Raw genomic sequence first — 17,913 nt, 5'->3', positions numbered from 1 at the left:
TGACAAAGTACAACCCCTAGGCCTATATGGCCCACAAGCCAAAACTGGTTTTCACATTTTTAAGTGGTTTGAAAAAAAAATCAAAAGAAGAATAATTTTGTGACACATGAACATTTTATGAAATGTAAATTTCAGTGTCCATAAAGAAAGCTTTATTAGAACATAATTAGACGCATTCGTTCACATGTTGGCTGTGGTTGCTTTCTAGCTGCAACTGCAGAGTGGCGTAATTGCAATGGAGATTGTATGGTTCATAAAGCCTAAAAATATTTACCATCTGGCCCTTTTACAGAAAGAGTTTGCCAACAGTTGCCCTGTTTTACTCACATAAAAGTAGTTATTTATAGCAAACACGGTATTTTAAAAAAATACTATGCTTTTGTTTGTAAATGCTACATCAGAGTAACCTACCCTAGTGATTCTTTGAGTTGTAGCATTCTTTTGATTTTAGTATTATCTCATTTTTCTCTTTTACTTTAAATGCTCTGGGGATAAAAATTTAATTTTTTACATTCTGTTCTTGAGGAGGTCTGTATTAGTCTGAGTTCCATAGAAAAACAGAGCCAATTATATGTGTGTGTGTGTGTGTGTGTGTATGTATACATATAGCTCTAGATATATAGACATATATTCCTTATAATGCATATGGAGATAGCTTCATTTATATATAGGTATATGAATTATATGTGCGTGTTTGTGTGTGTGTGTATATGTATATTTATTATAAGGGATTGGCTCATGAGGTTATGAATGCTGAGAAGTCCAAGATCTGATAAGTTGGCAAGCTCTGACAGTCCAGGAGAATGAATGGTATAGTCTGGTCTGAGTCTGAAGGCGTTGTCTCAGTTTAAAGATAGGCAAAGAAGGCGAATTCTCCCTTACTTATTAGAATCCCTTATTATTAGAGTCATGGGAACTTTCTAAGTTGGTTCGGTTAAAATTGTCATTTGTCCAGCACTGAGTTGAAGTAGGATTGAATTGAATGATAGTTTCTCTATTTGTAGAGGATAACTTGTAGTATTTTCCTCTGGTTTAATTAAGTGCTGTTTGTTGATATTAAGTAGGTACATCAAAGGGTATATTTGTACGTTTAATTTTCTTGTATCATTTCTATTTCAAGGAGGGGTTCCAATGCATAAGCTTAGTCATTTTGGCCTACTGTTAAATTGCTGGAGTGGGTAGTTTGCAGCAATTCCCAAAGCAGTTTGCAAAAGCCAAGTTGATTGGCATGACATTTTATCAGCAAGCCTCTTATATTAGAGTGTGTCAGTGAACAGCTGGAGTGAAAAGGAAGTGGATTTGTTTGTAGCGTGAGCTTCTTACTTACCCTTCATGTGACCCTAGAGACCTGATCTCATATATGCTGCTGTTTTAATACCCCCAGCAACTAGACGCTGGTGGAAAGATTACATAAAATAAGGATGTGTGTGAATTGCACTGACATAAGTATGTATTCATACTTGGTTTATGTTAACTGGCAAGAAATCTCCCTCCTGGTAAATAATTTTTTTCATGACAATTTTATCAGTATAGAATGATGTTTCTGTGGTTTATGTGATTTAGTCCACTTCCCAAGGAAATAATGGAAGTATCACTTGACCTTCGATTTTACTCTATTGTTCTTGAAGTTAACTGATTCTAGAACAATGACTCCTTATTCACATAGTAGCTTGATTTCTACCAGAGTAATAAAACTTGACTAAATTAGATCAGAGTAGATAGTGGGGCCAAAGGAATGTTTAAATTGTAAACCATGTAAAGAAGTTTAGTACGTCCCATCTGAGGCCCTAGTTCAGGCGCTCTTTCCAGCCGCAGTGTTTCGTTGCCCAGCGACATCGTGGTGGCTGTCCTTGCTGTTGAATCTCAGGTGATTATGAACCTTACATATTAGCAACTGGATTTGGTTCAGTGACATATATTTATCAAAAACACTAAAACAAATTTTGGCCTATGTAACACATTTTGGAGCAAATGTATAAATGTACTATCTAAGTTGAGTTTTGGGTTTTTTTTTCCATCCTAAAAATATCCTTCTATGACTCATTTTCTGGTTTTGGTAAGTGGCTCTAATATCTGTATTTCTACCTTTTAATGAACATACTTATATATAAGCCCTTTCACCTGTTGCTTCTAGGTTTAGAGTTCTGAATCTCTAGCAAAGGCCTTTTTCTCCCTTTACTATTGTGCTCCTTTTCTCTGGACCTGTTTAATCCTTGTTTAATTATTGATGGTTTTCAGCCTGAAGTTTCCGTTAAGTTTTTGCTTCCTTCCCCTATATAAGATAATTGTATGTAAATATTTTCTTTGCTTTTACGTGCCCCCCTCTAAGAAGACAAATAGGAATGATTTAGAATTAGCACAGTATCATCATACATAGATGCTCCTGGATTTGCTCCCAAATATATTCAATACTCCTATGCTGATTTAGATTCTTGAATGATTAATTTGCTTCTTAAGGAAATTAATTGAGGCATGTTATGGCTGAGATTTAATTTGATGAGATTTTAATTTAGAATTTTACTAAATGTGAATTCTCTGAGACTTTTTAATGGAAAACAGTTGTATTCAGCTAGACAATCATCATTGCTTATACTGTGGTCTTAGGGATAAGTTTAGAAACAGGCTTGTTGGGAGATACAAACAGGTGACAGGTACATGCAGCAGCCACTGCAAGGCGTGGTCTGAGCAGGCCATGGAAACAGTGAAATAGAACATCAAGTACCTGGTGCGTAACTGCTTGTCACACTTTCAAAGAAATTTTCCTAGGTCACGCTCAGATAAGAGTGAAGTTATTTTGGAATATTAGCTAGCAGGAAAAGCATGTATGTGTTGTGAAAGCTGAGTTCAATTTTGCCAGAAGCCAACAGAGGATTTATAACCAGTTGGGGTTTTCATTTAAAAAGCAGAGGTTTTTTTCTGCTTTTATGTGATGGTTTGTGGATACTTCAGTATCTTGTTTCCTTTTAGTATTTTCCTAGCCTGTGGCTAAGTAGTTGAAATAGATATATAACATTGACTTTTTCTATTACGTGGAAGCTGTTCAGATAATCAACAAAGGAAATCAATAACACACAACTCAGTTTAAGTGTCGTTTTTTTCTTTAGGATATGTTGTACAGAAGAAAGAGAGCTAGCCTAAGAGCATTGGACTTTTGGACGCTGTCCAGACTCCCCCACCCCCCAGAACCCCCTTAAGCCCACCTGCCTAGTCCAGTGAATAAAAAAAGTGCATGTCTCACTTCTTTTCAGTGTCCTTCAGGGATGTGCCATTATTATTATTTTCTTGACACATTCTGTGAATTACTAGATCAGGCAACAATATTGAAACATAAATATCAAAATACAATCTAAAATAGAGAGATATGTACTACTGGCAAATGTGATTCATCCATCAAAATTTCCTTTTGAATTCCATTCCTTTACAATAGGTTGAGTTGACTGTGGAAGCTCTCCAGCTAAACTTGAATGTGGCTTTCTTATTAAACTTACTTGTTTTTTCATTTTCTTTTCAAAGTGTCACCTATTTTGAGTTATTTCTTAGGATGAAAACACCCATGCACATACAGATTTTTTCCCAGCATCTGTTTCTTGTTGATCTTACAGTAATATCGGAGAATAGTTAATCCATTTGATGTACTAACATTACTCTGTCAGTCATGATAATTGCTGGGATATTTAAAATTGCAATTCTGTACTTCTTAACGTATTATTTTACAAACTTAAATCGAAAAACATGAAGAGGTCCCTGGTATTGAAATCGGAAGCCCTTGCTGTAAATGCTTATGGTAGTGGCACTTGAATTATGTCATATCAAAAATGAAGTGGCATCATGTACTGGAGTGAGCCAGCTGACCTCAATTCTTGCCCCATGTCTACAAATAATTTGTTCCACAACTAGATAAGCAGCTTAACCTCTTTGGACATCATCTGCAAACTGAAGGTTTGGAGCTAAATATCAAAAGTTTCTTATAGATGCATAATCCATGAGAATAAGAAGGTATTCTCTTCTATTCACAAGCTTGATAACACACTTTTTTTTTTTTTTTTTTTTGAGACGGAGTCTCGCTCTCTCACCCAGGCTGGAGTGCAGTGGCGCGATCTCGGCTCACTGCAAGCTCCGCCTCCCGGGTTCACGCAATTCTCCTGCCTCAGCCTCTCCGAGTAGCTGGGACTACAGGCGCCCGCCACCACGCCCGGCTAATTTTTTGTATTTTTAGTAGAGACAGGGTTTCACCGTGGTCTCGATCTCCTGACCTCATGATCCGCCCGCCTCGGCCTCCCAAAGTGCTGGGATTACAAGCATGAGCCACCGCGCCCGGCCGATAACACACTTTTACTCTTTGGTCATTCAGTTGGAGAGCTGAGGACACAGCAGGATAAGACAGACGCTCCTTGAGGTCTTATGGTCCAGTGGAAGACAGGCCCAGTGATGAGATTTTTTTTTTTTTTAATGCCAATTTGGCATAATACTTAGAAATGTCATAAAATTTACTAGTTTATATGCCCCATTTCAAACTCAATCTAAGGAGGAATGTTTGTTCTAGAGCTAATGATACTTGCTTTTTGTTTTGATTTTTTAGGAGCATATTAATGAAAAGCACCATAGACTGAAAAACCAAACATGAGGGTAGCAGGTAAGATACTTAATTTAGTAGAAGTAGTTGTACTTTTTGTGTAACCTGTTTGTTAAAGAATGACTAAAGGAGAGGTTAAATAATCTTTCTCTATATTGAGAAAGTTAAATAAACTAAATTATTCAGCCCTTTATTTTTAGGTAGTTGACAAATCACAAATTGGACATTTAGTCAGTATTACATAAGTTTTTTTTTTTGTTCAAGTCTTTTGTTGAAATTACACATTGAGCTTCTTAAATCTGAAAATCTGAAATGCTCCAAAATCTAAAACTTTATGAGCAGCAACACATGATGCTCAAAGGAAATGCTCATTTGAGTATTTAGCGTTTCAGATTTTCAGATTTGGGAAGTTCAACTGGTAAGTATGATGCAAATATTCTAAAATCTGAAAAAAGAAATCTGAAGACTGTATATAATGCCCATATAAAGAATGGTTTGACAACCTAGGGAGGCTGATTTTTGTTTTTGCTGTGTTCTAGCTTCCTGAGAAAAATGAGTTGTAAGGTTTTAAAGTTTAAATGTCTCATATGTATGTACTTAAGATGTGTGTGAAGGATTGGATAAAATACAAATTGCTCAGTATTTGTTCAAGTTTAATCTGCAAAAGTGAGGTTATGTATAAGAACTTTAATCTGTTTATTAAGCAGCATATTGAGAAAATTGAAAAACACCATTAGATGTTCATAATATTAAGGTAGTTATATTTAAATATTCTAAAAAGACACGTTTATAAATAACTGGAGGGGCTGATGACCTCTTGCTGTGTAGTAAAAATAAGTCTGTTTTTCCCCACCCTTCCCATCAACCAAAGCCCTAGAAGAAATGCATTCTTTACATGGAAATTTCTACTAAGCGTGTGCCCAACATAGGCAACTTGTAATTTCTCAAAATCAAGATAATTAGTCTTTTTCTTAATTGTCATCTCACCAGCAAACCAATTATTTTCCTAAGGGAGCATCTCTTAGAAATGCCTAAAGTCAAGCTGGGTGAACAAACCAGTCTTCATACTGTGGTCATAATTGCATAGAACCAGGCGCAATTGATTAAACATCATGATTATTAAACAAAGATAACTGAGGGCTGTTACAAATGCTTTTCTAGAAACTTGAAAAACTGAATCTTGTGAAATTACAAAGCATTTTTTAAAAAAGTAACGGTACAATTGTTCAAGAAAAATATTCTCAGAAACGAAGAGCTTGTTTGTGGTTTAAATAAATGTGTTGCAGTGTCTTTTTATGTTGCGTGTGTGTGTGTGTGTGTGTGTGTGTGTGTGTGTGAATGTTCTTTGAGTACAGCAGGACTTACTATTTATGATGTCATGTCTCCAGATGATTTTTAAAGTACATTATTTAAGCATGGCAATTTGAAATAAAGTAAGTTTCTCTTTCTCACATAATTTTAAATTCATGTTATTTGAAATCAACTTTGTCATTTAGTCCATTTCTCTGGTTCTGACAATTCCCAGGTTAATTGATGAGTAATTATTCACTGAGTGCTTATTTTGTGTTTGGCACTGTTCCTAGTATAGGTCTTGAGGGAACTGCCTTGAATGAATGAATAAGGACAATTAGCTATTAATTTATTGCTTTTAACTAATTAATCTCTTCTAATTTTTTTTTAAAAATCTGATTGCTTTGAAATATCCTCATAGCCATTCTTCTTACAGTGAGGCATAAATTCTGAAGTTTGTACTTTTTGGCTTGTGAAAAACTGGAACACATTGAGATTAGTGCAGTCTGTGACTAGGAGGAAGAGGGAATCTTACGGAAAGCTAAGAATGGGAATTGTGGTTGGTTTGTTAGGCCCCGTCAAGTCCAGAATGGGATGCTGGTTCTGGACTCAGGCCAGCTTTGGGGGCTATCTCTGTAACAGAAGCTGCAGAACTCTAACCCCATGGAGACTCTGCTAGTTTCTCCACCTCTAACTTTTGTCTGCCTTAGAGCTTTTCTTTCCTCCTAGTTCCTCTGATGGTTCAGTGTAAGTGAATAGGTATTGGTTTAAGACTCAATGTTGCCGCTGACTAGTTATGTGACCTTAGGCAAATGATGTAAAATTTTAGTCCTGTTTTCCTTATTTGTAAAAGGAAAATAATGCCTTGCAAAGCTATGCAAAAAAGATTATACTTATAAAGCATTTAGTTCTACAGAAGACACTAAGTAAACGGTATATGTGAGTGTCTATTATATATATATATATATATAATGTTTGTATATAGCTTTTTTAAAACTTTTAGGCTCAAGGGTACATGTACAGGTTTGTTATCTAGGTAAAATAAATTGAGTGTCACAGGGGCTTGGTGTACAGATTATTTCATCATCCAGGTAGTAAGCCTAGTACCTGATAGTTAGTGTTTTGATCCTCATCCTCTTGCCACCCTCCACCCTCAAGTAGGCCCCAGAGTCTGTTTTTCCCTTCTTTATGTTTATATGTTCCCTTCTCAGTGTTTAGCTTTTGCTTATGAATGAGAACATGCACTATTTGGTTTTCTGTTCCTGTGTTAGTTTGCTTAGTGTAATGGCCTCCAGCTTCATCCATGCTGCTGTATATAGCTTTTTTTAAATGTAGGCTTACATTTAGCTTGGTATAGAATTTAGAATGTTCATTCTATCGTCTTGATATTTTAATTTTTCAGTTTTGAACAATGAAGTTTTCATGTGACTGTTTTATGGGACAAGGAAAAGTTATCTCTGGTTGTATGTGCCTATGATTGCTAGAAAATAAGATGGTAAGACTATCATGTGACATGTAATTTTCGAGCTCTTGGTCTTAGTCTTAAATGATCAAGAAGGACTATGCCACCTGTTACCATTTACCTGCTTAGCAAACAGTTGTTGATATACAGTGCACTCTGCTAGATCCCTGGGGAGAAGAGTTCAAAGCCTAACAGAATTTTGCTCTCTTATGCACTAAAAATGTAGGCAACTTGTAAGTTGCTCTTGAAAATAGGAAGCAGATTTTAGAGGGGACAAGGTAGGAAATGGAAAAGGGAGGCAGGGATTGATTAGTATTATAGTTAGACTTCCTCATTGCTCTTTCATTTCTACATTAATAATGTTTCTTTCAGATTTTTTAAGACTTTATTATTTTTAGAGCAGTTTTAGGTTCACAGCTAATTTGAGAGGAAGATGCAGAGATTTTGTACATACTCCCTGCCCTGCTCCCACATAGTCATCAGTAGAGTATTTCTACACAGAAGTGAGTAGGCTGTGAGAAGTAGTAGCTTTCTGAGCATCATCAGTTCATTGAAGAGTCTGCCCACTTGGAGCTTTCCATGTAACTGTGTTATGAAGCATATGTGATAGGTACCAAATTATATCCTGTAGGAATGGAGAAGGCCTGTCTTAAGATACTAAGGTATTAAGTATGAAGGGGGAGGCTTTGTTGATTGCCACACCAGGAGGGCTTATGTAGCTCCAGGAGATATGTTGGTTAGTGACAGGACAATAAATCTGTAACATGTTACTCGAGAATTCCTCACTTAGCATGTCCTTAGGATGCTAAGGACATTGTGGCCTTAGCATCCCCAGAAGGTCCACTGTTTTTGAAAAATCCTATATAGTATTGCTCCTTTTATTTTTGAAGTATAAGGAATCTGCCATTCAACAAACTTGGTGGTGGTGTTCCATTAGTCATGACACTTTTTTGTTGTCAGCAAGTAATAGGTAATTTTTTTGCATATAAAACTAGGCAGATGGTTCAAGCAGTCCTTTGTCTGGATAACTAGATAATCTGAGAATTCTTTGATCAGGAAAATTCTTTATCTTGATGAATTGTTTGTATAATTTTTTTGTATCTCATGTAAAATTAAAATCTAATAGATGCAAAGTAGAAATTTATTAATCCTAAAAAATTTATATACATTTTTCATAGAAATGCAAAATGAAAGTTCTGTGGGTTTACAAAGTTATGCTGAAATACTTCTGCCTTTTAGGTGCTGCAAAGTTGGTGGTAGCTGTGGCAGTGTTTTTACTGACATTTTATGTTATTTCTCAAGTATTTGAAATAAAAATGGATGCAAGTTTAGGAAACCTATTTGGTAAGTTTTATTTTTTTCCTTTCTTAAATCTTATTTTTGATGTGGCCTAGTTTTATCAGTTATCAGCACTGAGTCACTCAGTGCTAGAAAAGGAAATGTAATTATTATATATCCATAAATGTGATTTGTTAGAATATTTTACAGTATGTAATAAGATATCTTGGAATTAATTTAGTATAAAACATGAATCTTCTTTCTATTCAACATTTTGAACATATGTAATGAGTCTATTTTATACATTTTTAGGGGCATTAATCATGGCATTCCAAGTGCACATTCTAAAACATAAAATACCTCCAGGCTTAAATTGTTTTCCGGCTGCTAGAAAACTTGAAGCCAAATCTAGCCCTGAGTTAACCATGTGATTAGGAGTCACAGTAATGCATTTTAGATACCAGCCATAGAAATCTATCTTGCAGCTGGCTGTGGTGGCTTGCACCTGTAATTCCAGCTACTCGGGAGGCTGAGGTGGGAGCCACGATCACTGGAGCCCAGGAGTTCCAGGCTGCAGTGAGTTGTGATCATGTCACACTGCACTCCAGCCTGGGTGACAGAGTAAAACCTCATCTCTTGAAAAAAAGGAAAGAAATCCATGGTGCTTTCTTACCCTTATTTTCCCTCTGTGGCGTTTTTCTTCTAACCCACTAATTTAATGTTGCCATACTGTAAATGTACCATTATAAAGGTACCTTAACCCAGTTTTCTAACAGAATCCTTACGTTCATAAAATAACATTTGAAATGTTTTCATATGAACCAGTTATACATAGTGCTATTATAGATGATTGTATATGAATATCTTATTGAATCTCAAATAATTGCTAAGTATGCATTTCTTTTCTATAAATATACCATTATAAGACTGAATAATAGAATTTAATTTTGACATATTAAAGTGGAAAACAATTATTTAACCAAGGCGCTATATGAGATCATAGTCATGTGTCACCTAATGATGGGCATACATTCTGAAAAATGCGTCATTAGGTGATTTTTGTCATTGTGAGAACATCATAGAGTATACTTACACAAATCTAGATGGTATAGCCTACCACACACCTCGGCTACATTGTATAGCCTGTTCCTCCTAGGCTACAAACCTGTACAGCATGTTACTGTACTGAATTCTGTAGGCAGTTGAACACAGTGGTAAGTATTTATGTATCTAAACTTGGGAAAGTTAACAGAAAAACATAGTACTATAATCTGATGGCACTACCACTCTATATATGGTCTGTCATTGACTGAAACGTCATTAGGCAGCACCTAACTATAATTCTGAATCTCTTCTGGAAATTGTTTTTGTACACTTTTATTATTGAAGCTAGAGAAACGATGAGATTCTTCATAGATCCTTGTACTTACGTTGAGTAAGCTATGACTAAATTGTTGTTTATAATATTAAATAATTAAGCATAAAAAGTGATAACCATAAACCCTAGAAACCATATTTTGATCTAGTAGGCAGAAGTCAAATGAAAGAACTGAGATCTCTGGGCTACTGAGTTTTGCTTTCCATAAATTCACATTTGAAAAGAAAAATCCCCAAGACTTAATTCAGTTTCCGTATTAGGTTCTCATGCTGCTGTGAAGAAATTCACCAGACTGGGTAATTTATAAAAGAAAGAGGTTTAATTGTCTGACAGTTCTACAGGGCTGAGGAGGCCTTAGGAAACTTACAATCATGGCAGAAGGGTACCAAACATGTTATTCTTGGTGGCAGAAAGGAGAAGTGCAGAGTGAAGTGAGGGGAAGTCCCTTATAAAACCATCAGCTCTTGTGAGAGCTCACTATCATGAGAACAGCATGGAGGTAATTGCCCCCAGGATTCAATTACTTCCCACCAGGTCCCTCCCATGACACATAGGGATTATGGGACTACATTTCAAGATGAGATTTGGTGGGGACACAGCCAAACCATATCACTCCCTTTCACATTTAATCTCAAGATTATTATTCCAGTGTTTCTCAAACTTTAATGCCAAAATAATCTCCAGAGAATCTTGGTAAATGCAGATTTCTGAGTTAGTGTCTGGAGTGGGGCCTGAGATTCTGCATTTTTGACAGCTCCAAGGTGCTGTTGAGATCCCTGTCCATGGACTGCATACTGGGTCTCAAGGCTTTGGACAATTCTGATACGTAGACTTCAGTTTTGGCATAAACCTTTTCAGGTGACTTTTCTTACAGTGACTACATGAAAGTACTTTATTGTACGGGTTGAACATCCCTAATCAGAAAATTCAAAATCTGAAATGCTCCAAAATCTGAAACTTTTTGAACATCGACATGATGCTCAAAAGAAGATGCTCTTTGGAGCATTTTTAGATTTCAGATTTTCGGATTAGAGATGCTTAACTGGTAAGTATAATGCAAATATTCTAAAATCTGAAAAAATCCCACATCCAAAATACTTCTGGTCCTAAGCATTTTGAATAAGGGATACTTAACCTGTATTGCACTGAATTCTGCCTTTTGTACTCCCAAGTAATTTCAGTTCACTGATCTTGTTTCTGCCTGCTAGAGCCCCCTTCTTCATCAGTGATCCCTCAGTTAAACTGTAGCCATTTTCCATCAGACCTTCCTTTACAAGTTTTCATCTTTTCTAGTAACAGAATCCTCCCTTTCAGCCATTTCTCTTGATAAACTGGTTATGTTCCTCCTAAACTTGTTTGTTTTTCAGCACACATCCTAAAATGAAGTCTCCAGGTTCCAGCATAAAAGTAGTTACTGCAAAGTATAGTGAGATTTTGCTTTACTTGTTCTGGTCTGTGTACTGTGACTCAAAAGCAAGTTGCACATATTTTTCTTTTTTAAAGTAATAGGCTTTCACTTGTCTATAGGCCTTGGGGGAAAGTTGAGTGAAGGACAAATGAATGCGAAGAGACTAAACCAGCAGGGAAAGGAGGATGTTTGGGAGAAGGGAGGCAGTGGGACCATTGGAACAAGTAGAAGTTACATGGGAAAAGACCCACTGTTTTTAGAAAGAAGATTGAAGAGAAGGCTGGGTGAAGCTACAGTGTGGTATAGTCACTGTGCACATGCAGCTGATGGTTCTTCTCCAGTGATACCAATCATTTCTGTCCTCATCCTTTGTCCCCCATCTTTGCCCTAGTTTGGATCTTCATCTCTAGTCTGTACAGTTTTTATGAACATCATAGTGATGTTCCTTTCTTTTCTCATCTCTGATATCTGCCTATCTCACCACTTTCAGAGCCATTTTCTTAAAACTCAACAATCTTTAGTATTTCCAGTTACTAGAGGATAAAGTACAAACTCCTTACTTAGGGTGGCATCCAGATTCCCCCAGCCTGCCTTTCTCAGCTGTTCTTCACCCCTCCTTCCTGCATGGGTCACACTCTTATGCCAGTCTGCACACAGTCTGCAGCTTCAAATCCCCTCCTGTCCTTTCAACCCTGACCTTTGCTTGTCCTGGTTCCTCACCCTGCACATCTTTCTCATTTTTTAGAACTTTGCATACATTCCCCTTCTTTGGAAGAAATTGTGTTTGAACCTCCCTCTTTAAGAATGTATTGCTTCTTTTTCTGAACATTTGTTCTGATTGCATAGTACTTATATTTCAATTTGGCACTGATTTTAATCTGCCTTGCATTATATAATTTTTTTTCTTTTTTCCGTCTTTTTCCTGTGTCTGTCTCCCTTCACCCAAGAGTGAGTCTTAAAGGCGATATTTTGGTGCTTCACCCAGCATCTAGCACTGGTTGCTGCAATTAGTAAATGCTGATTGAGTAAAAACAAATGTAGGTAACAGAGAATTAGGATTTCTACATGGAAAGGAAGAATATTTCCAAAGTGGGATTCACATAAAGCTGTATAGTTGGAATATCACTGGTAGTCAGCTATGAACAAACATTGAGCTCCTTTATTCTCCTACTTTTTATTTCTTGATTTTTCCTGATGTTAAGAACCTGCAAAGTGTTTTTGTGTGCATTTTAGCTATTTGATTTAGACATTATTAGGGCAGATGGTTATTTTGATGTCAAAACTGAAGTGTAGTACTTTGTAACCTTACTGGTTGCCAATCTATTGAATTGGCCAAAATTTAATTGTGTGGTTTTATTTTAATTCTCATTTCAGACTATCTTAACAAAGATGGATATATGGTTATCTTTGTCATTTGTTTAGCATCTTAGTATATGAAAGGTTAACATATTTAATCCAGTAGGGGGATTCTTGCTATAATCACTATCTTAAGGACCCATAAGATTAAATACAGTTCTTTTTGTGATTAGTTTTCCATTTTTTAAACTTGACGGTTTCTATAAATTATGTAGATTTATATTTATTATATAGTATTATTTTAGAAAAATAAAACACATTTCTAGAAAGGAAGAATGAAAATTTTGCCTACAATTAGTAGTTGAAATTACCAATGTCGATTATGAATTTTTAAAAACAATTGTTTATAAAACTTTATTTTGAGATAATTGTATTATTTTTTACAAATCCATTTGAATATACAGAGAGATGGTGCATACTGTTTACTCAGTTTCTCCCATTGGTAATATCTTACAAAACTATAATACACTGTCACAATCAGGACATCAACATGGATACAATTCACCAATCTTATTCAGCATTGTGGCTTAATGTAGTGTTTATTTTCAGTATGAATACTTAGCTAGTAAATGAACTGAACACAGTCCAAATTATTTTTGTCTATATTGCTGCAATAAGTACTTAATGTTCTTTTTTTTTTCTCTTTTTTTTTGAGACGGAGTCTTGCTCTGTTGCCCAGGCTGGAGTGCAATGGCGTGATCTTGGCTCACTGCAAGCTCCACCTCCGGGATTCACGCCATTCTCCTGCCTCAGCCTCCTGGGTAGCTGGAACTACAGGTGCCCACCACCACGCCCGGCTAATTTTTTTTTTTTTTTTGTATTTGTAGTACATATGGGGTTTCACAGTGTTAGCCAGGATGGTCTCGATCTCCTGACCTCATGATCCACCCGCCTCAGCCTCTCAAAATGCTGGGATTACAGGCATGAGCCACTGCGCCTGGCCATAAGTACTTAATGTTCTATTGAATTTATTTATTTTTACCTTTTCAGATTTAAACTATTGATATATAGTATATACATAAATTACTTGAGACATTATTAAAAACTAAAGTGCAAAATAGTTCTGATTCATTAGCCCGACTTACTGAAGGACATTCATTGATGAAATGCAATAACAAATGTTTATTACTGTTCCTTGAATTGAAATGTATATGCAGAAAGAAATTAAGCATTGAAGCTATCAGTGTAGCTTCAGGGAAAAATAATTGTAGGAGAGGAGGGATTTTGGTGTTTGTACGTTGTACCTGTATTTTATACTTGGACAGCTGTTTATGAAAATTAATGTACCTGTTTGGCCACCAGGTGCTAATGTTTTCTGAATTGTAGACTTAGTACAGGGCTCTTGATTTTGATGTGTATTGGATAAAAATGAGCTTTCTTCTGGAAAGAAAAGTCTTTCACAGGAGTTTCTTCACCTTAAAGCATCTACTCCCCTTACTCTTACACAAATTAAATGGAGGTGATGTTATTTACTTAAAATCCTGATGATTAAAAAACTGATTTTCCCAAAATTATATCCCAGTAAAGTGTTGATAAGGTTTGTTTTCTGCTATGTTCTGAGCATTAAGCTTTTTCAGTGTAATTATATTACCTTCATGGCTTTAATGGTGCATAATATTCTACTGAGTGTTCTATTGAGTTGATGAGCTTTTATTTACTTGGTCATTTTCCTCTTTTTAAACATTTCAGTACAATCTTTTAACTTTCAGCTTACCAGTTTGAGTATTGGACCTACAGGAAGTTCACAATTATCTAAAATAGTACAGAACTAAAAACCGTGTGACTATTTATAGCAAGACAGCTGGTTAACATTTATCACACTGCATACTTATTAGTCAAATCAGGAAATGGCTGTCCATTTCCTGATTTGATCTGATCTGTCCATTTCCTGATTTCTCTGATGATCTGAGTTATAATCTCCTGGGCTGGGATCAGATGTTAGTGCTTTTAAAAAGCCCTAACTATAATTACGATAGACGGTCAGGTTGAGAACTACTACATTCAAATTAAGATTTGACCTCATGGATTCCTTGAACTGATAAATTATAAATCTTTTAGTAATGACCTTCCTCATCGCCCTCCCTGGCCCTCGCAATCTCCTAACCTCACCACTAAGATAGATTCATGTATATTCTCTGGGGCTTTCTTTGCATATCTGTACAACACCATACAGCAGCAACAACTTTTTAACACCATCATATTCACCAAATTTATATTTATAAACATTGAAAGGTAAGTTTGTAGAGTAACTTCCTGATTGAATTTTAAATATGTAGTAACTAAAATTCAAAACAAAGTGGTAAGGGAAAAATGAAATGTTTTCTCAGTAGTAAAAGACTATCCTCCATAATTATTTAATAGTTTATAATGAATGTACAGTGTGAAGTTACTTTCTCACTTTTTCTTAAGTGATATTCATGTTTTATTGTATACTGAATCATTATTTGAACACTTATTTTTGTGGACCTAAATATATTTTAAAAGTGGATACTTGCCAATAGACTCATTCCTTCTAACAAAAGTAATTTTTTTTTCAGCAAGATCAGCATTGGACACAGCTGCACGTTGTAAGTATTTCATCTCGATATTTTATGTATGATTTATTCTGCCTTATCTTAGGCATATGAGAGCTTATATTCAAAGTGTCAGTAGTTCAGTATGAGGAAAAACTGATTTAGAAATTGCTTTTTAAAGTTGTAAAAGGATGCTATTTGATTGGACAGCCCAAATATTTTTGGTAATTATTCATGGTGGATATTTTGGTTTTAGCTCCATTATTATAAGTACAGAAATTGGTGTGAGAAGGAGTTAAGAGGAGAATTCCTAGTTAGAACAATACTGTACATGGGCATGTAGTCAATGGAACATTAGGCCTTTTTTAATTATCCTGGAGGTGATGATTTTTTGTGCATATATGGACTAGAAGTGCAAAGTAACATTCAGAACCTCCCACATCCTGAAATTTAAAAATAAACTCATAGTTAGATAAACTATATTTACCCTAATGAAGATCATATTACTTGACCCATTTACGTCCATTATTAGTTTGTTTCCTAGGAAGTTCTGGTGTCTTTTGTGGTTTTTTTTGTTGCTGTTTTTTTTTTTTTTATTTTTTGAGGTTCTTTGAAACCCTCAGGGGAAAAAATTAGCTTGTATTTTAAGACACGTGTATCTTGATGTTTTACTTAATGCCCTTTGTGGTTTGAGATTTGAAATAAAGTGAAGTAAAGTCTATTAACTTGTTTTCTAAAAAAGACATCATGTTTTCTCCCCCAAAGCCACAAAGCCTCCCAGATATAAGTGTGGGATCTCAAAAGCTTGCCCTGAGAAGCATTTTGCTTTTAAAATGGCAAGTGGAGCAGCCAACGTGGTGGGACCCAAAATCTGCCTGGAAGATAATGTGTAAGTCTTTGTTGACTTGAGACGATAAGGTGTGCTATTAAATTGCAGCCAATTGAACCTGAGTTTAATGGATATTTTGAAAATGTGTTTGGCATACTTTATTAATGGAAAATGATTTCCATTTTTGTTATGCAGTTTTTTTCCTCATGAATTCAAGGGGCCTTAAAGTTCTTAAATTTTATATTAGACAGTGACTAAGAACATAACACTTACTCGGCTTTATAGAGATAAGAGATTTCCTCTGAGTGAATTCTGTAGATCTGCACTGTCCCATTTACTAGCAACAGAACACATGTGACTATTTAATTTTGATCCTTAAATATTAGGAAGAAAGTTAATTCACTTAAATTAACTAAAAAATTCAGTTCCTTGGTATCCGTCACCGCAGTTCAGGTGTTCAGTGGCCACATGTGGTTCATGGTCACCAAATGGAACAGCAGAGAGAGCATTTTCATCATGGCAGAAATCCTATTTGCAACATTGCCTTGGACAATGAATGCTTTCTCTTTTGAACCAATGTCTTTCATTTAAAATATTTGAGTGCTTCTTGTTGAAGTGTGAAATGATCCAGTGATAACCTCAGTTCCATTGCAGCACAAACTGCTTGCCTCTGAGCTGAATGGTTTCCTTTGTTGAGATGCTTTCTAAAGGATGGTTTTTAGGATTTTTGATATCCTACCTCAGTGTCAACTGTTGCTTGCAAGTTCCTGCTGCTGAAATTGCAAATCCTACTTTTAGTTGGTTGCTTTTAATATGCTATTGCCTAGAAAACTAGACATGGGGGCTTATTTAAACTTAATATAAAATAATAAATTTGTCACAAATTATATAGAATAAAGAGATAATTTTATAGCAAAGAGGAGACCTAGGCAGCTTTTCCTGGCTGTTTATGTGCCTCTTCTTTTTAATATTGAAGCTCTTAAATTTTTATCCTAGCCTCTTTTGCAGGTAGTTAGCTGTAAGAAGTTTATTGAGCTTCATGGGACAACACTTGTAAAATTAAGGGCTTGAGCTAGATGATCATTAAGGTCTGTACTGATTTCCTTTATTTTCCTGTATTCTAATGATGATTTATTGTTAATCTATTTGTCTTCTGATTTCTCATTAGAATAGTCCTGTTTTACTGACATGTAATAAGGCACTAGCATTTTAGAAGTTTGTAGGTTTTTGAAAACATTCCCATTTCCACTTTTTATCTTGTTTGGTTAAATAGACCCCAAATTTGATTCTAAATAGCAGGAACAAAGTTCTTTTAGAATACCTAACCCATGGATGATCTTGGACATCTATTCTGCCCCGTTGATGCATGTGAATTTTAGTTCAGAGAAGAAGAGATCAGACTATTTTTACTAGCAGGTTTTTTTATTTACAGATTAAAACCATAAACAACAAAACACACTCAGAAAAAAAGCTCAACTGTTTACCCACATGGCCTACAAGTTCCTATGTGTCCTGACCCTTATTCACTTCTCTCCAGAGCTTCCTGATCTTGGGGCCTTAGAGTATGCTCTTCTGTCTAGGATAGTCTTTCCTCACTCTTCACTGGGCTGTCTTCCTTCTTGTCCTTTGGTTCTCAGAGTACACATCACTGTCTTAGAAACTATTCTCTATCCCTCAACCTAATGTTGAACAGCTAAAGATCTAAGGTTGAAAAGAGAACAGTGCATAGACAGTGGAGCTTGGTAAAATACATACTGGGCTTAGAGCCAGAGAATTTGCTTCTAGTATGGTGGATGTGTCATGTAGCATTTGTGTTTCAGTTTCTT

General features: G+C 35.7%; 1 protein-coding gene across 3 annotated transcripts in view; it reads left to right on the top strand.

The window, feature by feature from the left end:
* Positions 1–17,913, top strand: part of FAM3C (FAM3 metabolism regulating signaling molecule C) — a 46,351-nt gene that overhangs the window by 8,904 nt on the left and 19,534 nt on the right. For all 3 annotated transcript variants that reach the window (XM_032761578.2, XM_032761579.2, XM_058426242.1), the window contains exons 2-5: positions 4,580–4,633; positions 8,565–8,669; positions 15,283–15,312; positions 16,024–16,147. In XM_032761578.2, the coding sequence (XP_032617469.1) occupies positions 4,621–4,633; positions 8,565–8,669; positions 15,283–15,312; positions 16,024–16,147 (272 nt within the window). In that variant the 5' untranslated portion in view covers positions 4,580–4,620. The remainder of the gene's footprint in view (positions 1–4,579; positions 4,634–8,564; positions 8,670–15,282; positions 15,313–16,023; positions 16,148–17,913) is intronic.

The sequence above is a fragment of the Hylobates moloch genome, unplaced genomic scaffold, assembly GCF_009828535.3.
Source record: "Hylobates moloch isolate HMO894 unplaced genomic scaffold, HMol_V3 SCAFFOLD_1, whole genome shotgun sequence".
Lineage (NCBI taxonomy): Eukaryota > Metazoa > Chordata > Mammalia > Primates > Hylobatidae > Hylobates > Hylobates moloch.
This window is presented reverse-complemented; position numbering and strand designations above follow the sequence as displayed.